The following is a 25,174-nucleotide window of genomic DNA, read 5'->3' as shown; positions in this document are numbered from 1 at the left end:
CTCAGTTAAAGCAGCAGCATATGTCCACTTTTCCCCTCTTCCCTCCTGTTTATGGGGAGGAACAGCAACAGAATCCAGTCTGTTTTGTTTTGTTTAAGAAATTGCATTGCAGATCTGGAAGTGCTGAAGTTTTTAGTTATTCTCACATATCTTTGCTATTTTCTACAGCAATCACACGTCTAGGCTAGAAATGCTTTTCTCTCTGTAACAGTGTGCATATACCTTATTATCTGAGCTCCACCAGAAGAGAAGTACTTTCAGATGGCAGTTTTTGCTTTTTACCTTTCACGTACCTGTCCTTTGATTGAAATTTAGGTATAAGAGATGTGCCACTTTCTACAGTAAACACCTAGTGTATGGTCTTAGGACCATGCTAATTGTGCAAGTATATAGCAGTTCCATTGCTTTACCAGTGACAAGAGTTCAGCCCAAGATTAAGTAGCAGATATGCTTTACCACAAGGACTGTCTATTGTAGTACTGCCAATGTTGCTTTGAATTGTTCAGTAGCAGATACACTTTTATTCTCTGTTTATTCTCCCTCAACCATATCATCACAGAAATTCTTTTCTCCTGGCCTTAAGCTATGCTGCAATTAAGACTTTTGATGCTACCCATCATTTGATGCTTAATTAAGATATATTATTTTCTCAATCCAAAGAAGCACTGACAATTCAATTATCTCTCTGCGCAGGGGGCAGTGGGAAGAAGGAAAAGAGAACGTAACTACAGTGTTCATGGAAAGATCAAAGCTGGTCACGATTTAAAAATAAGCCAGGAAGCATATAGGGAGTCACTATTCAAGCAGGGCAAGAAAAGGGGAATGCAAACAACAGACAACACACAACCACACAATTGAAAGGCCATCATTCCTGTCCTTGTCACACATTCACCTATTCACCAGCAGCACTAGTAAAAATGAAAATCAGCACAACAGTTTAGTTTTGATACATCTACTAAAGTATGCAGTAGTACACCCCAAAAAAGGGTAATCCATAGCCCAGCTGTACACTAAATGTGTTGTACAAAATGAATAACAGACTGTCCCCAAGCTCACTATTGGGAAATCTTCTGTGTCGCCAGCACACCAGATCAGTATTTCAGAGGTCATTATCTCATCCCTTCTTCAGCTGCTAACTTTGGATTTCTGCCACAGTAAGGCAACCGCTAGCAAGATGATACACTAGTACATTAGGTAAAGCTTTTTGGAATTTGAGCAGGCTTTTCTTTTCACCGAGATCAGTCTGCTCTCTGGTTCCAAATGGCACAAGTGCTCCGTCAATATATAAATGGTCAAACATGTTCTTTAACCCTCCCACAACAGCTGTAGGAGTTGTACCAAACTACATTTGCTGAATATACTATGAACAGACCTGAACCTTTATGTAAGTTCTCATGTGGGAATGAGGAGACAACAGTTACTAAACTGAACTAGTATGCTCAAGAAGCGTGATTTCATAGGTACAGTGCAACAGGAGGACTGACCAGACACAGAGTTAAACAAGAAGTAAACCAGTAACAATCGCCTCTCTGCAAGAATGTCCCATGAACTTTTACATGAGTAAACCATGCCTGAAGTTTTGCTTTAGCTGTGAGTTGGGAAGTAAAGCCAGAACCTTTCAGGCAACTGGATCAATGGGTTTTAAAGTTAAAAAGTTCTTTCACTTTATGTAGCTTAGCATCATGTATCACATATTTTGCCAGAAACTGCCATAATATTGTACCACTGTTCAACATTTCTAATGACAAACTTGGTGATAATCAATGGCAGCACTCCCATGAACTCTTAAAAGTAACATCCTACTTCACTTTCTGGAAAGACTTTTCAGATTTAATCCAACAGTTCAAGAATTGTATCAGACACTAAAGAACATTAAGTAACAAAAATATGTCTGAATATATTAACTCTTATCTCCTTTGATCTCCCTAATGTTATATTTTCTCATTTATAAACCCATTTAGAAGTATAATTGGATTTAGAGACAGACATGAAAGCCATCTCTGCAACAGTGGATCTGTCTAGGAGCCTTCCCTGAAGATCAGAAGCAAAGAGCATCCTGAACTGCCAAATTCCCAATATTATTATCCTGCTAATGAGAAGAATTTGGTGACAGGAAATATTTCTGTGTTTACCTTACAAGTCAAAGATTATTCAAAAATCACTCTCAGGAAAAGCATTCAGGAGATGGCTTAGAAGCATTTTGTTTAACTCAATTAACAGACATTTGCACAGTCTCTCTAACCTTACAGTGCAAGTTCTACATACACTCCCCACAAAGGGGACAAAGTGATTGTAAAGGTTAAATAAAGAAAACTGTATTTTACTATACTTATATTAACTATATTTATGCTAGCTAAAGTCACAGCTTTAGCATCTAACATGCTCTGGGGCCAAGGCTGCCTATTGCATGCCCATACATTCAGAGAAGCTAGGCAAGGGCTGGACCTCACACTCTTGATGTATTTGCCCTGTCAGAAGGTTTTACCTTGTAGTTTTTACTGTGACCGAGTCTGAAGGAAACTAGTTTGTCTGGTGGAGAGATTCAGTACAGAGAGCATGGGAACTGTTACCAGCTTAATGCAACTTCATCTCCAGACAGCACAGATGTAAACAGAGCCACATCACATAGCAGACTCACACTCAAGTATAGGCACAGCTAATAAAAACAGACTAGATTTTGGAATACCAGCTCTCAAGAGGCCCTTGATAAAAGTAAAATACCTATAGTCATCAGGGACTTTGAGAGTCTGTATACAGAATGCTACCCAGGTAAGTCATCCTACTGAAACTCCAATCTATGACTTCATGTTATCACAATAGTACATAACCAGCTTGCTTAAAATTTAATCCTTCAGCTTGAGCAGTGGCCTGTCAAAAATGCCGGGCCTTCAGATTAGACATGAACATGCTGTTTCCAATGAATTTATGTGGACACAAAGCTCAAAGTGGAGTTCTAAGCAAGAACATTTCCTAATTGTATGGTTTTGAAAACCTCTCAAGGAACTCCTAAACTATGATACCGTCACTCAGTTAAATCTGCAAGTAGCTCCAGTCCCCTTTCTTAGGATCTGATGACTCTTTCCTGTCTGCTCATCTCTATCTTTCTATCTACTGACAACTACTTTCTCTTCATATACATATTCAAGGAGGAAACAAAGAACAAAAATGTCATTTTGTTTTCCTCACATATGGGCACAAGGTCTGATAACCAACTGCAGCTTGACCTGTTTTGTTACCCTGACACATGCCCCAGGAAAATGAAATACTTTCTGACCTTACACTTTCCCAGCTATCTGAAGCATGTCATGATCTCCAAAAATCCATGCATCAACAATGACATTCACAAACGTACTATTAAAGACATGAATTTTAGACAAATTTAGTTGAAGTGTTTGAAACATTGCTCAAAGCATGTTGATGAGCTGGCAAGGTCACAGGTGTGAAGACTTCTGCATTCTTCCTCAAGACAGCATTGTTATTCTCAAGTTAAAATAGGAGTTGAATGTTAACCATGTAATAGAAAGCTCTCTGTTGTAGAGACAGATTTAATGCATAATAAACTGCTATATGGGTACTAATTCCATGTGCTTGAAAACCCAGAGTGAGCTCAAGAGCTGAATGGCACGTTTGTATAGACATTAATAACACACAAGTTCATGCTAACTTCAACAAGCCTAGATTTATCAACTAGTAAAATGAGTGGTCTGACTTTCTTAGTTTCAGTAGGTTTTGAGGCAGGGGGTGCCTTTTTTCAGATTCCCTCACTATTTTAAGCATGCAGCATACAAGTTGCAGTCATAACTTAGCTTCCAAACCACAATACAGGTCACAGCATCTTAAGAATTATTCCAGCATAGGCCTTGATTCCCTGTATGAAACAGGATCTACAGGCTGATTGACAGGCTGTATCTTTGTTTCCTGCAGTATTTATTTAAAGCTGGAAACTGGCAGTTTGTTTTCAGATAGAGCTGACAAAACATGGATATTTAAAACTATAAATATAGTTTTAAACAGTGGCAAGTTTAGAGACAGAAAGCAAAGACTGGATCCCTATGGACTGGAAAGTCACAAAAAAGCTTGTGTTACTGACTGTATTTTTTATTAGATGGCTACATAGCCAGAGGACAGAGAATTTATCTGAATTTTAGGATGGGTATTAATATCTATACGATGTTCATGCAAAGGAGAAATAGGTCACCTTTTTCTTAGGACTTGTGTTTATACATGACATACTATAACTTGTGATGGCAAAGCAAGCATTAAGATGGAAATATATTTAGATGTTCTTATTGTAAACCTGAGTTTATAAAAAAAAAAAGCAGTGACACAAGTCTGTCACTATGTCACCTCTATCGATTATGTGACTACAGAACACCTCACACATGTCCCACCAGCTCCCTGGGAAGGTTCAGAACTTTGCCAGTGGAAGGGGCTGTTGCCCTGGACTGAGGATCACTGGCAAATACTAGTTTGCACTAAGTTGTGAGCTGAGACCCAGAGTTTGACATAGCAAGATCAGTGTTTACTGGCCTGAAGTCTCTGAGCTATTTAAAGGATCTACAGAGATCCCTAAAAAACCCAAACACATTATGAGGTAGGCTTAACTTACTGTACAGATGTTTATATCTAGACCCCCAAAAGCTTACTAGCTGAAGGTTACTGTTTTGTCTAAAGGTCTCCTGCATGCATAAACATTGTAAAACAGGGCCCTAGAGCCCCAGTTTATAAACTGGGCCTGAATTCAGTACATTTGTAACTTAATTTTTAATTCTCCAATTTCATACAACTACAACCACTAATACACTAATGATTGTGCCGCTACTTCTGCTTCCTGCTCATAATAAAGCATTGTGCATTGGTAATTTTATTAGAGGGACAGGTAACAAATACATTTAACTACATTAATTAGCCACTGCCTTTGCTGTAGATTTTATAATAGAAGAGATGAAGTGCTTTTTTTGTTTGGCTATTTTAAATACTGGAAACTACAGGAAACACTCTTTAATCTTTGATCCTGAACTTCATGATTAACACCTAGCTAACCAATCAAGAAAAGTCACTTCTGGAAAGTATGAACTAATGCCTTATAAAATTAAACTAAGTATTGATTACATTAGCTTATTTGTGATGGCTTTAAATATGTTTAAAGAAATGTTAGCTACCTAAATTTATCACAAAACTAGCAGTCAGGCCTTTAACTGTGTCCATACTATGTTGTACAACTATGGCAAAGCCGAGTTCCACATACACTTAGAAATACACAACTTGCCACCTCGTCAGCAAGTGGACTAGAACTTTGTTTATTTGCTTGGATTTTGGATCACTTCACCACTGCCCCTGCCATTTGAATCACCACCTCTTACAGCCAAGAAAAGGTCATATTCAAGTCAGTTGACTTCATTGTTAGTTCTGGTATATAGTCCATTTAACTTTGATTGTTAACTTGTTTTTACCTACTAAGATCAAGCTAAGATAGCTGACTGTTTCCAAAAAGTTTTAGATTCAGAAACATCAGATCTGTATTCACGGTGTCAAACATTTGTAAGTTGTTGCTTTCAGGGAAAATATTACTTAATAAAAATAAGCGCATCAAACACTTGTTGCTTTAATACTAGTACAAACAAAGAGAGAAGAGGCAGTGCCTCCATGCACCTAGCCCCACTCCCCCTTTCCTGCATACTCATACCTGCTATCCCTGCTCCTTTCCCTGTTTTCTCTCTCTGAAAATGCAATAGAACAGTTATATCTAAGAAACCAGGCATCCTATTCTACACCCAGACCTGTATTTTTTCCAACGGTAAAACAATCAGTATTTCTGGAGAACTAAACCCCACCTTGTAACAGTCATTTCATTCACAACATACTTCTGTATCCAGAAACAGTTCCCAACACAAATAGGTAAAACCGATACCTGTGCTTACACATGTGAAACTGACACCAAGTGAGAAGTTTTAACTGTGCTTACCAAGTACTTGCATATTCCTGCCTTAAACAAGTGGAAGGACCACATGCTGAACAACCTGGGGAAAGAAAAGAAAAATCAGCCTTTAGAAACTCCCTCATACTCAAAACCCAATAATGGTTACTCAGTTACCTGCCAGACAATCCCTGAAGAGAGATACTAAAATATTAATGTTATATGCAGAAAGTGATGTAAAGTGGCAGGTAGATAGAACATAAGTATTATTACGCAGTTTCTGTATAATGGGAAGGCCCAGACTGATTTATTTATTTATTTTTTTAAACAGAAAACATCACCACTTTTATGTGGAAAAATTTAAGACAGCTCAACACCAGGCACATTTAAACAAAGCCACTCTATTAGTTAATGGTGAGACTGCAGTGACTATACAGAATAAGGTTTGTAATTCCAGGATTAATGTTAATAATTATTTTATTTTAAAAGGACTATTTAATAGTTATTTCTTGAACACAGCTCTGCTTTGCTGATGATGACAAGACATCTAAGGGCACCGTTTGCTGCTGTAGTAAAAAAATACTGCTTTAAAAGATGGCTAGTTGTTGGGTCAGAAAAGGTAACCTTAAATTGGAAGTCATTGTTTAACAGGGGCATAACAGTAGTTAAAGGACATATCCTCCTTGCTGAGCACCCTTCGCCCTTTGTTACTGATATTTAACCATCAGCCTAAAAGAAAACACAAAGTCACTGCTGGTAAAGTTTGCAGCTGATGTAACTAAATTAGTAAACAATAACTAAGATTGACAACTGATCTACAGAATGTTTGCCTGGTAAGCCATGCCATTTTGGGCAACATGTTTCATCATAACAAAACACAAGTCCAGCCATCTAAGACTCAAGACTAACAGTGAGGACTTACATGTGTAAATAAGGTTCACTGAAACCAGCTTCAAGCCTTGAGGGCCATACAAAATGCTTCAGGAACCCAATAGCACATTCAGCCAAATAGGCTCTTCCTGAGGAAACCCCTCAATGAAATAAACTACTCTGTATAAGCAAGGGACCTTAAACAGCAGGGAAGTGTATTTCCACCACATCCAGTAGCAATATTTTCTATTATGTTGTCTTTAAGCTGCTGGCAAACTGAAAAAGGATCATTAAATAGTTCTAAGAATAACTCATGGTTTGGGAAGCCTGCTTTGAATTGAGAATATCGCTGTGCAAAATATATGTTTATTTTTAAGCCACAAAAGTCTTACTTTAATAGATAAAGGTTGGATAAATGGATTGTGCTTATGCTCAGCCAGCTCATGGTCTCAGATTGATTGCTCACCCAGGCTGAGCAATCATTGAGCCCGATTGCTCAGCCAGGCAACATCTGACGCACACCACTTAGATGACCCTCCCAGATACAGATGCATACTTCTAGCAGCACACCAGAATAAGATTAAGACATACATCATCCTTCCCAAAAAGTCACTGGTAAAAGCAAGACTATGGAATATCCTAACAATGCCTTACTTGTGCAATTGGAGAACCAGGACTGCAGAGTATCCACAAGTCTATCTGCCTCACTTTGAGCTACAACTTGTTGATGTTGTTATCAGGTTCAACATATCTCACTCTCTGATCTGCTTATTATAGGGCTCAGGCACACAACCAAGATCATCAGCTGGTAAGCTGAGCCCCAGTTGCTGTCTGTGCATACACTTGCAGCCACAACAAGTAACAGGTGCACCTACATTAGCTTTTTAGCTTTGTCAGGATCACATTTTTTGAAGCAAGTTTCTCTATTATCCTGATTTACCCTGTGTTGCTTCACAGCACAGAACAGTTTTGGGTTGTACAAAATGAACCACTTTCAGATTAAATCAAAGCAGCAGACCTAATACTTGCTGCCTGGCAAGGAGTCCCCAGAAGACAGAATGAGGCTAGAGCAAAAGTAAAAAACACTAGAACATGCCTAGCACAACAGCTGGGCACCCCACATTAGCTTTCTCTATGAAACCCCACCTTTGCACCACACCAGCACAGCCACTGTGTATCCCTGTTTATTCACCTTTCACTGGTTAAGAAACTGACTGAAACTGCCACATGCCGCAGACACCGATGACTACTCCAGCCCCAGCACCACCCCACAGCTACCACCAACCCACCACAAGTTACTATCCCACACTCTCCCCTCCACATACCTGTGCCTCTGAGATGCAACCAGTCACAAGTGCAGCATCCAAACCTTACTCACTCAGAGTTTCCACCTCAAGTCTTTATAGGCCCTCCTGAAGAGCCTCTGGACAGCCCCCAGTCCCTTGTTGCAGCTGCTGTTTGTGATTAGGTTCCAGGTGAGGGGCTGAGGAGCCCTCCACCAGCCCCCATGGCCTGATGTCCCAGGGCGCAGGGCTGCTGCTGCTTGTGTGGGCTTGTCTGGCACTGCTCACAGCTGGGTCCTGGCTCCTCCGTGGTGCTCAGGTAACAGCGAGCATCTGGGCTAAGTTCTCCACAAAGGAAGTTTCCCCTAAAATTAATATCTCAGTGGGTAGGAGGAATTGCTCTGCACTTGATGTCTTAAGCAGTGAGGGACGCTCCTGAGAGTGGGAAATTCTGAGTACAGGGGTAATCAGAGAACATAAAGAAACTACGTATTTCAGGTAAATTGTCCAAGCGACCCAGCACTGTTCTTCACACCCTTTAGTAACAGCCACATAAACACCTGAATTTAGAGAATATTATAACAAATGGCTCAGAATAACCTGAAATCTTTATGTAGAAGTATTTATATCCAACACTTTAACACTGCTAAAAAATCAGAAATCTAAAACTCTTTATGGGCAGAGTATCCACAGCACTGACTAAGGTCAGTACTGCTGCAATGCCAATATACCTTGTACAATGATTTCCTTAACACTTTTGGAATTCAGAGTAAATATTCGCATTGCCATTTCACTGGAAATATTGTGATTGGAAGAAAACTGAAGTATTCTAACAACTGCATAATACATAACTTGAATAATAAAAAAGAAGAATCCTGACTGAAGGGGAGCAGAAAAGCAATACAGGCAGGACCAAAGGAAAGTGGGCTAAAGCTCTTCATCATGCCCAGGAGCAGCTCATGTCTTGAAAGGTTCAGCCCTCACAGTACGGGCTCAGCTTTGCTGTGTTATACCGGTACTGCAAGCATTGAAAAACTAAGAGAATCTTTGCAAACATATTTTTCTAGTACTGAGATCCCATTCGAAATTTTATGGGAAAACCTACTTTTCCTTCCTAAGGAAAACGCCAGCCCAAAGTAGATAGGAGAAACAAACAACAGAGGAAGCCCAGGCTGCACTACAAGACAAGAGCAATCACTAGTTTTGGAAGAATCTCTTCTGTTTTGCAACCAAAAATGCCTTGCTTTAAGTTCCCAAGAACTGGATAAAGGTTTCTCACTGCCCCCTGTGTGATGAAGCTGTACTTCTGCTAACAGAGGCAGCTTTTGTTTCCCAGTGGGCTCATCAAAGACTTTCTGCCAAAACTTCCTCTGAGAGAAAACTGTCCACTAAACACTTACTTTACCAGGGAGATCCTGCTTTCCACAAATCTTGGATTTTTTGTTGTTCTGGGTTTTTTTTCTTTTTTCCAGAAACCTGAAAATTTATGGTTTACATAAGTAAATTATTTTGTTTATTTTTGTGGGTTTCCACTGAAGACCAATAATCAAACCCAGACACAATTACAGCTTGTCTGGCAAGGCAGTCTACGTATTGCTGAGTAACATGGTGATATCTTGAGGCTAAAATAACACAAACGAAGATGGTATATTTCTACCCTAGAAGCAACCTGCTATAAGTTACTGTACAACCTGCCCTTGCTCACTTTTTGTTAGTGCTCTCTCCTCCCTTTTATTCTCCCAACAGAAACACAAAAAACCCCCCTGATAATACTGAGGTGATATATAGACATTACTCAAATTTGGGATGCACAGGTGCCTCTGGAGGAGGCTGGGAAAAAGGCTGACATATAGTCAGGAGAACTGTTAATACGTACAGCATGTGCAGTGTGATCCTGCAATGGTAAAATCATGTTAAAGGTTTGATTTATGTAGATAAACCTGGAAATATAATAATGACAGGAAATTTGGTCTAATGTGCGCATGAACTGAAATGCTACCAGAGAATGAGGCATAGCAACTTACAGTAATATCTTTCCTGTGTGACCAGTCAAAAAAGGGGCTGAAGTTTTGTGTGACAGTCCAAATATCTCACAATTGTGATCTTCCAACAATCACAAGGCAGCAAAATGGACAGAGGTGCCCTTTCAAGAACTTTAAAATGAAATTCAGTGCCGTTGTCTGCTTCCATTGTACACTACCAAGGAGTCAGTTTAAAAAACTATGGAGTTTGTTGAGTTGTGTAGCAATTCATGTAGACCTATTAGCATGGTATATTTGTACTTTTGCTTTTTGACATAAATCACTGAAGCTATGAAATGGGTAACAGTTTCTCTCCTGAGACAGCTGTAATGATAATCTGTGACAGAACGGACCCCAAATAATCTTACTGACATTTAATGAAGAAACAGAAACAAGTTTTCTTCTCACAGTCTAGGCATCACATAACGCTATTTCAGAGTTCACATGTTGCTGTAATTGCTGTTTCCATGGTTTTTGAAAAAGTGCCCCTCAAAATTCTTCCTAGCATTCACATTACATATTTACAATCAGGCCTTTACATTTTAATAGCTTTTAAAAAAACAATAACAAAACCTCAACCCAAATCCTCACTCATATATGAAGCAAAACATTCTAAACACTGTCTAAACTGTCATTTCTTCCCAAAGCACAAGGATGTTTATGCTCTTGCCTAAGGGGATATAAACAGAGCGGCATACCACTCCATATTTGTAAATGTGAACTCTGCAAGGTAGAACCCGGCTTCTGTATGCACAAGGCTTCTGTTTTTTCCCTGCCTAAAACGCTATAATATGATATATGGGTATGTGTAAATTGAAGCAACAAAGATGTATGGTGCCGCCACAGAAAAATATGCAATCTCACTCTTTATTCCACATATCAACCTGACTCCAAGAAGCTTTCCAAAATTGCCTCCAGAAATGCATCTCAGGTACCAGCCCCATGGCCTAATAGTATATATGGGATAATTCCATGCGTCTGTGGGAAAGTTGCACCCTCAAATCTGGTGTCTATCAGAAGTAACCTTCCTAGAGCCAGTGGGGACTGACTGCTGTTCTGAGTGTGGTAGAGCTAGAGTACTTCAAAAATATTCAAGAAAACGCTATGAGAATTAATAAGGATAACATATTGACCCACCAACTGAGCGCTGTATAAGGCCAAAATACTCAAGCCAACAGGTACAAGTTTAAGAGCAAAGAACTCAAGGACAGACCTTTTATGTATATGTGTCATTTTAAAATAGACTCCTGCAAACATCCTGGTTAATATAACATACTGTTTGCCAAATATGTACTTTAAAAATAGCAGTCAACTGTATGACATACCTTGAGTGGTGTTAAAGCTGTCTAGGTTTTGTTGTAGAAAGACTGTGATAAGTTATAACATGCTGCCAGTGGAAAAAGAACTGAAAAGCAAGAAACCAAGCTGTGTAAGGTTCTTGAACGAGTACTTGAGAGGGAGGGTTAAACCATAATGAGCATGTCTTAACTTTCATAAATCAGAGCACTTATTTAGATGGATTATCTGAACATGGATTTAGGATCTCCAGTGATTCAGATGTTTATAGTTTGACAACTAAAACTACAGTTGGGCATCCAAGGAATAGTGTCCAGTATACCAGAAGTCTGTATACCTACAGCTCTAACCGTGTGTGGATACTGACATTCTGCCCAGAGAAGCCTGAAGTTACACACTTTTCTTTTAAAATCCTGGCACAGGTTTCACCTCTAGTAGTCTTTTATTTTGGGAGAAACTAATGAGATTTTGTGCATTTCTGCTAAACTCTGATCAACTGATTTTTGCCCCAAACTTCTGTCTCCCTGTTTATAAAAAAATAAATCCAACCTATTTGACATGTAGCTCACAAGCTCAGTAAAGCAGAAGATTTTGTATTTGTTATTACTGGCCAAAACAGCATTAACGTGAACTGGGAGAAGTATTAATTTGTGTTACTAGAAATATGTTTATGATCAATATTACTGATTCTTTTTCTTTTGTATAGACAAAAGGAAGTTGAGGACATGGTCGTAGTTTTCAAATGAACACTAATTGTGCCATTCGAAATTTGTTTTTGACTCATTGTAGGTTCGCAACAAGAGCAAAGCAGCTAAAGCTGGACTGTGTGAGGGAGATGAGGTGGTGTCTATCAATGGCAAGCCTTGTGGAGACTTAACCTATGCTGAAGTTATTGTTCTGATGGAAAGCCTGACTGACGTCCTGCAGATGCTTATCAAGAGGTACAGGAATGCTCAGAATGCTTTGATGTAATTTGGTTCAGTGAACCACATGGAAAATTCTGGTTTTGAATGCAGTCATTTTGCAGACTTACACTGTGAGCTTCTGATAGTCCTCTTATTAGTCTGTAAGTCTGCCTGTCTGTATGGAAAAGGGAGGGAAGACGGAGTATTTGACCTGAAAGAATTATTGTATATAATCTGAACATCACAGTTCAGGCACAGAATTAAGAGTACAGTCTCCAAATGTAACAAATTTATTTCTTATTAAGTATTCTTAATACTTACAAGGTGTCCACTACCATATCTGCATACTGCAATCTTGAGTACAATTATTCTTTCCACCCCTTTGAAGTAGTGAAGTGTTGTTATTCCCCATAGATAGGGAAGTGAGGCTTACAAAAAGCACAGGCTGTGTAGACGGAGAAAGTGTGTTACACAGATATGCCTTGATGATGACATGGCAAATGGTCTTCTTGGGTGGCAAAATGTTTTAGCAGTCAGGAGGGGCAGAGGGTCTGGAAATCATGAATTCTATTTCTGTAGCTGTTATCACTTCACTAGATGAGGTGGGACAAGTCACTTAAGGCTCTCTGGCTCTCAGCTTCTCCATATATAAAATAGTGATAGTGAATTTCAGTTTTCTTTCAAAATGCTTCAAGCTTCTTAGAGAACCGTCACGTAAATTTGCAAGCAAGTGGCAATATTGCTCACCCGTACATCAGTGTATTCCAGTGGCTGTTCTGTAATTATCAGTGTAATATATGTGATCTTGAGTTGCAGTAAGCACATTCTCCCCAGACTTTGTGAATTCAGACAAGATGAACTCTGAATTGCCATCAGTGTGGGTAAGAAGGGGAAGAAAAGACCTGAGACTTCCACACTCCTCGTAAGGAATTATGGCTCCCCCTGAGCTCCTGCAGTTCCCAGTGTCTGCTCTCCCACAGGCAGGAGCAGGAGGACAGAAGGAGTCAGGATTCATCACAACAGCTAACAGAGCAGTGGCACTGGAAAGGCTGAAAAAGGACTTTGGTGCAAAAAAGGCAGTTGTCTCTGGTTACCAGGAAAAGACATGTGAAATTCCTCTGTGGTTTCTGCAACCTGCACAAAGGAACTTTCCTAGTGTCTAGCCTTTCAAAGTTACAATCTGCCTTCAAAACAAGATGCTCCCAAGGACTATTCTTTTCATTTATAGCAGACATTTTGCGTGGCCTGTCTGTGTATGTTGTCTTGGGCTGAGTTATGGATCACTGTGACGAGATCAGGGGAACAGCGATAACTGAGGATTACACTTACCTTCTCCATAGTGCATAGCTCTTGTTTCTGGTTCAGTGGTGTACCACTTGAATGTTCCTCATGTGATATCTGCATTCTTATGTTTTTAACTCATAACACAACTATTGGAACTGCACTTACAAAAATGGTATTTGTGGCTGACCAGCTGTCTTCTTTGCAGCCATAGAACTAGCTCCATATGCTTTGACTCCTGCCTGTTGCTGCTTTGTAACTGGTATTTCAGTTGGTCTGAAGGCCACCATACACTCCAGCTGAAAGTCACGGCACATCTTCTGTTCACTCCATTGCCCCCAACTGGAACTGTATGGTGAACAGCAAGAATCAATCTGGTTTTCAACATCCTGAAAATCAGAACCAAACCAGAGTGCTCAGACTACGTAATTCAGTGTTTCATGGAATGAAACTGCATCTGTTAGAAATTTTAAGAAAACTGCAGTTGCACAACACTCTGAAAGTGACTAAAACTTTCTAAAGGATTTCACCATGAGAATCTTTGAATTTCTTCTCATCAGCCCTACTGTCATTATCTTCCAGGGTATGGAAGAATAAACTGAAACACTTCCTCTGCCACCTCCTCTGTGGGTAGTAGCCCTCTCAGCACTACCACCAGAAGGATCTTTCAGGAAGTGTCTTATCATCCTCAGAGCAATGAGTAGCAAACCCTTCCTTTCCTGAGTAGCCACTTGTTAGCAGCCATCTGAAAAAAATGCTGGAAATCATAGGGAAAGAATAGTGCCTAATGAAAATGGTGCTTCAATGGTGACTTTTACATCCCAGCACATTTCGCTGGCAGGGAAGAATATTTCTCCTTGGGAAGCTTCTGACTGTTCTTGAACTATTTGCATGAAGGATGAGATTTTCATAGGCACTCATTGTTGGCCTAACTCTGCTGTTACTAAGGTTACTGGGAGGAAAGTTAAGTTTTTTAAAGTAGTTTTTAAAATGCTACTTGGTCTTTGATGTCTGCACAAAGTTCTCCCAATGCCCTGTAAACCACAGTCAGTTACTGATCAGCAGTGCTCACAAAATCTTTGGTTTACAGGATCATAGGAAAGAGACACTCTGTAGGGTGGGCACTCTCCAGATGCTGTGTGGGGGAGCATCTTGCTGACCTTCCTGACAAATGCTGAAGGAAACACCAAGAGTGAGGATAGAAACAGAAATGCTAGCCTGCCCTTTCACATCAGTGTTAGCAACCCTTGGGCTACCACTGAGTCTAGAAAGAAAATTTCTAGGGGGAAGTAGGGAGTGTGCTCGGTGCATACCAAAATGAAATGCACCACGTAGGGAGTAAAACATGACTCTGAGACAAACCCTGGTGTGCTGACTCCACGAGTTTTGCTTCCTTCCTGGAATTACACCAGGGGTGTTGCTCCTGCAGTGAGCTGGAAAGACCTAAAACAAAAATAATAATGTGTCAAAATAGAATCTTAAACGACAAAAAAGAGATCTGACCCAGTATTCTGCCTCTTGACACATGGATACACACTTATGTCTATATAGAGTAGAAGTATATCCATAAGTAGCGAGATCCTTTTAAGGTGGAAATTTTTCTGTCTCTCACACACACACAATCACTCGGCTACCAATAAAGGCTAACATTTAGCTAGCCCAGCCCCCAGTCTCATATCTTACAAGGAAATGTTTACAGGTTTCTTGTAATTTATCTGTACTTACAAGCAGTACAATTGATCATCCGAATAGCATCATATGACAGAATCCAGCAGCACTCACAAGCATCTCCCTAAATTAAAATCTGTCTGACCTTTATGTAGCTCCACATGTGGTTTAATGGATGTTACACGTTTTGTGCTATTTGAGGCAGACCCAGACTGCTACAAACAGTATGCTGCATGACTAGAAAAGCAAGTGACATTGAGGTTTCTTCAGTGTACTGACAGATTTATTTCTTCTGTTGCTTCTTTCAGCCTTTCTTTGTAGGGGGTTCCAAAGTTTCAGAATACCTGGGACCTGCTTTTGATTTCAGAAATCTCTGTAATACTTGAAATTAATACTTTACTGAGGTTACCTACTGCTTCCCTCATTTGAAAAAGTGTTTTGCTACTTTCTAGTCAACAGAAAGCCTTAATAACAGCCTGCAGTCTTGCTGTACAGGAATGGTTTCTTCTTGAATTTCAGTACTGGCCCAGAGTACTGAAAGAAGAAGCTAAAGAGTACACTAGGAGCCCTAACACCAGTAAAACAGCCTAACTGGGCCAGGGGGATGAGTAGTTTAAAAAAGGGAGCTACACTGAGGTATACAGTAGGCTTCAGGAAGTTGCCACTTAGAAGTACCTTTTTTTTAATGACTAGAAAATATTGTATGGGCTCTCTACCCTTTTACACTGGATCACACCTTCATATACTGGAATAGGGCCAGAATGTTTTAATTATTCCATGATATATATGAGGATGATGATCTTCACAGAAGTTCTTGGAATGTGTATTTTAAGTATCCATTTCCCTCTCTCTGATCCTCATCCAGTACTTACCTATACCCTAGCAAGTAAACTGTTTGGGACAGGAACTATATGTGAGGATGGTGCCTAAAACAGTTGCAGTAGTACCCACAGAGCCAAAAATTAACCACTCTTCTGGGGTCATGCAAAGTTAATTTTCTCATGCATATGTGAAATATGAAGAAGCATTGTCCCAGAAGTCTCAGCATCATTTGTCTGGAATCACTATAACAGAAACGTGTCTGCAAAAGCATACTGATGCTAGGAATGACGTAATTCAACATTGCAGGAGATGGTAGTAGGATCACAGTTCTATCACAGTAATTTCCCTCTTACTGAACTGTTAATTTGAAGATTGTTGAAGGAAAAAAGGATGCTTCAATTTAAGACCTCTACATTCTGGGAAAAGTGTTCTACTTAAATGTACCTGCTAGCAGGTACCACAATTAATACAGGGAAAAAATACTACACAGAATTGCTTTTGTAACTGTACTTACAATTGCTGTGCTTACAGCGTCTTAATTTGTTGAATTGTTTATGTATATGCAGATCGTCCAGTGGAATAAATGAAACCTTGAGTGCTGAAAGAGAAAATGGAAAGCACGATGACATAAAAAATGAGGAATATAGGGAGAGTACTACACTGCAAATTAACACAGAGAAAGAAATACCCCATGGAGATTTATGCATCACAGAGATCTACAGTGACACTCACCAGGGAGCAGGAGAAAGCAACATACACTTTTCTGAAATGAAACAAGAGACCACAGAAAGCCACAGAATTACTTCTAAAGTGATAGGCACCTCCAAGGTGCTCGTGACAGATGAGGCTGCTCTCAGGGGGAAGACAGAAGAAATAAGGCCAGGTACTATGGTTGAGCTGCAGTTGTCCCTCTCAAATGATGCGCACAAGGGCACCAATGCTCCTGCTGTGACTCTCTTAGGGGCAGAAAAATGCACCCCTTCAGGAAGAGGACCCAGCGTACAACAAGACGGGACTAGCCCTGTAATTGCAATTCCCCTGGGCATGAAAGAGGGCAACATCCAGTGGTCAAGCAAAGTAGTCCAGTTTTCTAGTGGCAAAGAGGTCAAGAGGATCCAAGATGCAGCTCCATCTCTCCCCAGGGTGGAGGTGATCCTAGACTGTTCAGACAGGGAGAAGGAAGCACCCAGGTCTCTAGCTGAAAGGGGGTGTGTTGATTCTCAAGTGGAAGGAGGGCAGTCAGAAGCACCTCCTTCTCTCCTCTCCTTTGCAATCTCATCAGAAGGCACAGAGCAGGGAGAAGACGACCAGCACTCCGAAAGGGATCACAGACCTCTCAAGCACAGGGCGAGGCACGCAAGTATGTCCCATCTAATCATGTGCACTGCCTGAGGGTATCTTTTTAAACTTTAATTTCAGAACTTAGAATGCATTAGTAAAAAAATGTTTTCTGCAGTTTTCTAACTTTCCCTCTCTCTTACTCTTTTCAATGATGTTTCTTTCTTCTTTATATCTATTTTCAGGGTAATACAATGCTCCTGGTAATGAGCCAAAAGTATACCAATGCCTTAACTGTGCTGTATAACTTTGCTCTAGTAGACATCCACTTTGAAATTAACTCATGAATTTGTCCAACTAACAATACTTACATCTCCAAAAAGGGCTTCTGCTCAGAGGCAATCTGTAGAATATTAACAAAAAAAGCAACTTGCTTGCACATGTCTAAGTGAATCCTGTGCATTTCTCCTTTTATAGCAAAAGCTTTGTGTTGTCATTTGCATCATCTAAAATCAAAGCCATGCCACTGCTCTTAGAAGTTAATAAAAAAGGCTAGTAGAAAAGCTTGATGTTGCCTGCAGAAGAGATTTTGACAGACACTAGCATGTGTATAACTGTTACATGATCCTTTCTGTTTTATCAGTCTTATCCAGACTGTAAAGTGAACATGCTATTTCTTCTGACTCCCGTACCCAGAGGTCAGCTTCAAAAAGTGTCCAAGAAGTTTATATGAAAGCGAACTTGCAACTGGATCCAATATCAGTTAACTGATTGTAGATAGATACTATTTATTAATTTTTTATTTTATTTTATTTTATTCATTTGGGACCTTTCTATTGGTTGCTTGCTCTTTCCCAACAATGTAAAGAATCCTGTCTGGGGATCTAGTAGCAGTATGTCAAAGGTGCTTGAATGTGTGCAGTGATATACTGTAGCAACAAGCTATTTCATATGTAGTGTTGGAACTAGTCTGCTAACCCACTGCTAATTCCTCTGTAAGCATATTTTTAGCATGATAACCATTTGTATCTTATTGGCAAGTGGATTAAACTGTTACTTATGCCTAAGTGTCTGTATGCAATCCACGTATTTTTGGCATATTAAATGAAGCATAAAAGAAAAGTGCACATGCTTTACATTTTGACTGCAAAGTTAGAACCAACTGTGGGACTGTGCCTGTCTTTCCTAGAAAATTACTTGCAGTGCCTGTCTAATAAGGCAAAAGTACAAAGAATGAACTATACATTACATGATAAACTTTTTGTTCAAGTAACACACAGTCTGTCCTTTTTCCATCTTAACTATGACAATCTCAATTCCTTCTAATCAAGTAGCAGGTTGTTATCCTTAGGAACCACTGATTTAATCTACAAAAATGCTTGCTTTTTTATTATTACTTATAAAAATAAAATTTAATTATAATTAAAATTAGTATTACTAACACTATTATTTGTAAAATCCTGTCTACGCATGAGAGCAAACAAATTGCCAAGCATACAGGAATCTGTGTGCAGCAAATACTATGCATTTTTTTGGTAAATTTAAGTTATAATGCAGTACTGAAGTCTCAACTAGAGAACATTTATTATAGGTGTTTGATCTCATTAGCAGAAATTTTCTCTGTAAATAGTATTCCCATATTATTTACCTGAACATGTAACATTTCTTCTGCCATCTTTTGAAACTATTAAGTAACTATCTGGATGAATTAAGAAAAAATATGCTAGCAAAATGAAAAGTTTCCATTTTTGCTTTTCACAGAACCGCACGGGTACCTGCTAAATCCCCTTCCCAGAAAAACACATCCTGCTGATGCAAGTAGCCTATTTGAAAGTGTAGAACTTGCATGCTTTCTGTTTGCAGAGGCACTCTAACACTAAGGCCCACACTTTTCAAAAATGTCTTCAGTGACTATTGTAAGCACTGGGATCATCAAAAGACTGAGCCAAGGATTATGTGATTTGGCCCTCTCACAATAAAATATTAAACATTTCTGGTTTGGGTGCCATGCTTTTTTCTGGTTTATAGGTTCTTGTGAGAACCATTGCTCCAGCCATGCTGTCATCTGGCATAATGGCAAAACTCCAATTGTCTTTAATAGGAGAAGTATCAGACTCCATCTACCGACATGGCTAAAAGGATCATTAATGGAAAAAACATCACATGGCTTTCTTTAATGAGTTTGCTTTATTTATGCTAGTAAAACATACTATATAATTTACAGTTCTGATTTCATATATGAGAGCCTTACTTTTTTCCTTTTGAAATTAAGTGGAAGGCAACCACTGCTTTAGGCAGGAACAGCATTACATTCTAGCTTTTTAAAGGAAGAAGCTAATGGGGCTGTCATTCATGAGATGTGGCAGTAGAATATAAGGAAGAGAAAGAAACAGGGACACCACCTGACTAGTGTTGCCCCATGAGGCAAATACTCCATGTCACATAACAAGGAGGCAATCATGCTGAAGTGCAGCGCATCTGTCAGCTTTACAGCTGCATCTATTCCTGTTCCACATGACTTGATGAAAACCAATAATTTATGCTTTTAAGAAATATGTATTATTGATATATGCTAGCGAATACTCTTGAGAAGTTAGTTGAGCCTCCTTGATTAAGTTCTTAAATATGTATTCATTCTTGCCACATTTTTGAAACAAATATTCTGGAGCTGTTATATCCTATACAATTTTGGATTATGTTTCAGGCAAGTAATGTTTGCTAAAAGACTGAAACCTGCTTTCATTGAGTACCATACCCAAAATCTCATGTCTTCCAAGGGGCTGAAAGTTAATGCTAACTGTTTCTGTGTATGCCTTTGTGGATTTATACTTGCTTTTAAATAGCTAATATATAGAAGCATACTGACTTTTTAGCAACTATACGCATTTTGTCATTCATACGAGTAAAATAAAAACATAAATGGCAGAAGCTGCCATTACCGTCAGATGGAATACACTCAGTTTTATTTGAACTCAGATGTTAAGCAGTCATGGGCCTGGCTGGCTGGGAATGTCTGCTGTAAGCCTAAGAACTGTGGTCAAACACTTGGTAAATAACAGATCATAGAAATAGAATAAATGAGAAAATACTGTCTGCCTGTTGCTGCTGAGATTACTTATGGGAATAAAATCAAGAATGCTAGAAACAGAGACACACGTCACGTAACCTTCCTGTTGAACTAAAAAAGTCCTAACAAAAGTGATGTAGCCTTTGAACTTGTATGGGTGTGGCTCTAAGGAACGCTGGGAATGGAATTCACAACACAGTTGCTATTATGGGAATTAGTATATTAAGTATATTGTGTATTAGTAAATTAAGTATAATGACCTCTCCATAAAAAAAATAATAAAGGTCTTATATATAGAAAGGGGACAATGGGTAAATTTCAGTATAGGTAAATGCAGAACTATTTTTGTGGGCTGTGTAAAGTTAAATGTGCCTTTCAATTCTTTCCACAGGGCTCCGGCGAAGTGAGAGTCTGTCAGAGAAGCAGGTCAAAGAAGCCAAATCTAAATGTAAAAGTATTGCATTGCTGCTGACAGCAGCTCCCAATCCCAATTCCAAGGGGGTGTTGATGTTCAAGAAGCGTCGTCAAAGGGCCAGGAAATATACTTTAGTCAGCTACGGTACTGGGGAGTTAGAACGTGACGAAGACGAGGGTGAAGAAGGTGAAGGTGAAGAGGGGGACAAAGAAAACACTTTTGAAGTGAGTTTGCTTGCAACAAGTGAGTCAGAAATAGATGAAGATTTCTTCTCTGACATTGACAACGACGGCAAGATTGTGACGTTTGACTGGGACAGTGGTCTACTTGAGGTTGAAAAGAAGACAAAAAGTGGAGACGAGATGCAGACACTTCCAGAGAGCACAGGTAAAGGGGCCCTCATGTTTGCCAAGAGGCGGCAGAGGATGGATCAGATTACAGCTGAGCAAGAGGAGATGAAGGCACGCACAGTGCATACAGAGGAACAAAGGGAAGCCACCATATCAGAGAACTTCCAGAAAGTAAGCTCTTCAGTCTATCAAACAAAAGAGGAAGAAATGTCAAGACAGCAGACCTGTGTGAGCAAAAGCTATGCAGATGTGAGCCAGAATTATAGCAAAATGGTACAACAAAATGGCTTTGGCTTAGCACCAGACACAAACCTCTCTTTTCAGTCCTCTGAAGCTCAAAAAGCAGCATCTTTGAATAAAACAGCTAAACCCTTCTCTTCTGGCGTTCAAAACCGAGCAGCTGCACCATTTTCATCTGTAAGAAATGTCACTAGTCCTCTTTCAGACATACCAGGGCCACCTCCTTACTGCTCTGTTAGCCCACCACCTGAGGCTTTATATAGACCTGTTTCAGCTCCTGTAGCCAGCAGAGCTGCTCCAGCTGTGTGGTCACCCATCGAGCCAACAGAACATATAGCATCCAGAGATGAAAGGATTGCAGTGCCAGCCAAAAGAACTGGGATACTGCAAGAGGCGAAGAGAAGAAGCACTTCAAAACCTATGTTCACTTTCAAAGAAACACCCAAAGTAAGTCCTAATCCTGCCCTGTTGTCCCTTGTACACAATGCAGAGGGCAAAAAAGGTACTGGAGCTGGTTTTGAGTCAGGACCTGAAGAAGACTACCTCAGTTTGGGAGCTGAAGCTTGCAATTTCATGCAGACTCAAGCATCTAAACAAAAGGCCCCTCCTCCTGTTGCTCCAAAGCCTTCACTCAAGGTCTCTCCTAGTGCTGATACTCCAGTTTCACCAGTTTGGTCACCTTCAGCTGTGGCTCCTAACAAGGCTCCCTCTTTCCCAGCACCAGCCTCACCTCAGGCAGCATATCCTGCACCACCCAAATCTCCACAGTCTCCTCATTCTCCTGCGCATCCCCCAAGTACTCTCAACCTAGCTGGTCCTTTCAAAGGGCCTCAGGCAACCCTAGCAAGTCCAAGCCACACACCCAAGACACCACCAGTCACACCAAGTGCTGGAGGAACAAAGCCACCCTTTGAGTTGCCACCAGCTATGAGTGGAAAAGGAGCACAGTTATTTGCCAGAAGGCACTCTCGAATGGAGAAGTATGTGGTAGATTCAGAGACTGTGCAGGCAAATATGGCACGAGCCTCATCTCCAACTCCATCTTTACCAGCTTCTTGGAAATATTCATCTAATGTCCGAGCACCTCCACCTGTCGCTTATAATCCCATCCACTGCCCATCTTACCCTCCTGCTGCTACCAAACCTTCCTCCAAATCCACTGCTGCTACCAAGAATACAAAAAGAAAACCTAAGAAAGGTCTCAATGCTTTGGATATTATGAAACATCAACCTTATCAACTCGATGCATCTTTATTTACTTTTCAACCTCCTAGTACTAAGGAAAGCCTTGCAATTAAGCAGACATCAAAGTTGTCCACTTCCAAGCAAGCTCTACCTTTAAGACCACCTAGTGCTGGTTCTCCCACTAACGCCCGGCCATCTTCAGTGTACTCCGTGCCAGCCTACAGTTCACCACCTTTGTTTCAGTCAAATGCCTCTATTCCAGTAAACGAATCATATTCATCTACAGGCTACCCTGCATTTTCTAAGCCAGAATCCACCACATCTTCTTTGTTTACTGCTCCGAGGCCAAAATTTTCAGCAAAGAAAGCTGGCGTCACTGCACAGGTGTGGAAGCCATCAATTATTGAAGAGTAAACTTTATAGCTGAAACTTAGTGTCCATTTTGCTTGCAATCAATTGTTCGCAATGGTAACCTGGCACAAAACCAGTGCCAATAGTATTCCTTAGCTTACCTAATAATGTCAGATGTATCACCTCAAATCTGGGTCCAAAATATTTGAACTTTTTTAAGGAATCAAAATAGATGAAAATTTTAGCACATTTGTGCATATGCTTTATACACGTAACATCCTGCAATGAATAGATACCATTGTATTAAGCAAGCAGGACACTAGGTTTTTGCTTTAGACTACAGCAGAAACAACAGTAAGCAATATTCTTGGTATGTCAAATTAATAGAAAAGAGCTTTCTTGCTGCCCCCCTTCCTAACTATGTTCTAATGACTTAGGGATTTGAGGACTTTTTTTTAAAGAGGTGCCTTATTAAATGATATTAATAGTAATATGTATTAGTAATATTACAGCGTAAAATAAATACAGTATTAGACTCTGACTGATCACTAGCAGAATACAACTGGATAGTCCTTTGGCCTGCACAGAGACCGACTGAATTCAGTTGGAATCTGTCCTGGCTCAAAGGTCCTTCCACAGGAATCTGATTGATCGGCCAGGGGCTTAGTTTGTAAGCTATGTGGATCAGCTGTGATCCAAAATCATGAACTGCCTCTGTGATTTCACAGAGTATGTGCTATAAGAGATGCTCGAGTGTTCTGAAGACTAAAAGAGATGGAAGGACAGCTGGAAAAATTATCAAAGATTTCCCATTTTGGGGAAATTTGACATCGCAAGGGCAGACATATTTTTAGCCAAAGTTTGCCTTGAATCCAGCAAGTAAGATAGAAGCCAGTAAATAAAAATTATTGAACAGTGAAGAGGTGAGCTGGGTTTTGCAGCTGCAATGTAATGCAATAGTTTCTTGTGAAAGCACAGAGATTGAGAACCAAAGGGATACATATATTCAAGAGTACCGATTATTTCTGCCAGGTTAGTATAGGCCACAGAACTAAACACTTAACAGCAAATCTTAAACGTGGCCATGTCTTCCTACTGGTCTCTTGTACACATTTTATTATTTTCACTTGGGGCTTTACAGTGCTTCTTCCCACTTTAAATCTTTTTACTCTGGTCTTACACTTTCACCTTTTACTTGTTGTGTTGCGGACTAAGGATTGAAATACTGCTACCGTAGAAAATTCTTAAAGAGTCTGTGGTCTTGGAATGCACTGTATAATACTGCAGTAAATACACAGTCTTGCTGAAATCAAGGAGCTATATTTGAATAGTTTAGCATGTTTTCCAGTAAGCAGTCCTGTTAACATCAGCGGTGCTAGGTCTGAAACAAGGTGTTGTTTCACACAACTAAGGGTATCAAAATCCATCCCAAGCGTGGAGCTAAAGATTAAAGCGTGACTCTGAATAAAGTTGGCACAATCTGTTCATAGATTTGTTTAAACTACCATTCATCTAGCTACAGACCAGATTATGGATCTTTCACATCGTAGAGGTTTTAGTAGAACTATATATCTTCATGAAGAAAACATTCCCCAGTATAAACAAAACATTAGTTTCGTTCCATAATGGTAACTCAAACTGTAATCAAAGTTGAGAAGAATGGATGTGGTTGCACATGCAGAAAGAAGACTGGAATCAAAGTCTAATCAAGCCTAGAAAAACCAGTCCTTGGAATTTTGAACGTCCAAAATCCTATTCTCCCTTTAATTTTTGGATTGGGATACTGACTGCATTTGAAAAAAATGACCAAGTGATCCATCTCCCTCTTCAAATTCAGGAGAATGATGGGAAATTTTTTTTAAAAAAAAAAAGTTCGGAAAACTCAGAAAATAATTACACTGCATTTACCTGGAAATAGAAAGTAGCAATATTTTAATCCTTTGGAGATCTCCCTTTTATCTGTTTTCCACTGTCAATATCTGTATTTTTCTTCTATCATTAAACTTGTCCCTTTCCTCTCTGCCTGTTTGAGGTTTTTTTTCTTCGGTTTGTTTGCTATTTTTTTGTTTCACTTACATGTACAGACTGACAGTATATTTTACGGGAAATCTATTTTCTATACTATCATATTAACATGAAATATCCTTCCCCTTCCCTTTCCCCTTCCCCTTCCTTTCCTTTTCCCCTTCCCCCTTCCTTTTCCTTCTTCCTTCTTTCCCATCCAT

At 39.7% G+C, this 25,174-nt stretch overlaps 2 protein-coding genes across 2 annotated transcripts in view; one reads left to right on the top strand and one right to left on the bottom strand.

Annotated features, from left to right (window-relative positions):
* The window catches only part of LOC308058191 (uncharacterized protein), a 95,065-nt gene that overhangs the window by 10,600 nt on the left and 59,291 nt on the right, over positions 1-25,174 (bottom strand). Inside the window, exons 2-6 of the mRNA XM_080373609.1 lie at positions 16,578-16,661; positions 14,887-15,016; positions 13,742-13,962; positions 9,471-9,546; positions 5,966-6,020 (exon numbers count right to left, since the gene is read on the bottom strand). Of these exons, the coding sequence (XP_080229735.1) occupies positions 5,966-6,020; positions 9,471-9,546; positions 13,742-13,962; positions 14,887-15,016; positions 16,578-16,661 (566 nt within the window). The remainder of the gene's footprint in view (positions 1-5,965; positions 6,021-9,470; positions 9,547-13,741; positions 13,963-14,886; positions 15,017-16,577; positions 16,662-25,174) is intronic.
* The window catches only part of SYNPO2 (synaptopodin 2), a 101,050-nt gene that overhangs the window by 56,119 nt on the left and 19,757 nt on the right, over positions 1-25,174 (top strand). Inside the window, exons 2-4 of the mRNA XM_080373542.1 lie at positions 12,177-12,328; positions 16,630-17,423; positions 20,800-22,982. Of these exons, the coding sequence (XP_080229668.1) occupies positions 12,177-12,328; positions 16,630-17,423; positions 20,800-22,982 (3,129 nt within the window). The remainder of the gene's footprint in view (positions 1-12,176; positions 12,329-16,629; positions 17,424-20,799; positions 22,983-25,174) is intronic.

Source organism: Falco punctatus (assembly GCF_963210335.1).
Source record: "Falco punctatus genome assembly, chromosome: 1".
In the NCBI taxonomy this organism is placed as follows: domain Eukaryota; kingdom Metazoa; phylum Chordata; class Aves; order Falconiformes; family Falconidae; genus Falco; species Falco punctatus.
The sequence above is the reverse complement of the archived record's forward strand: the minus strand, read 5'-3'. Positions and strand labels throughout refer to the sequence as shown.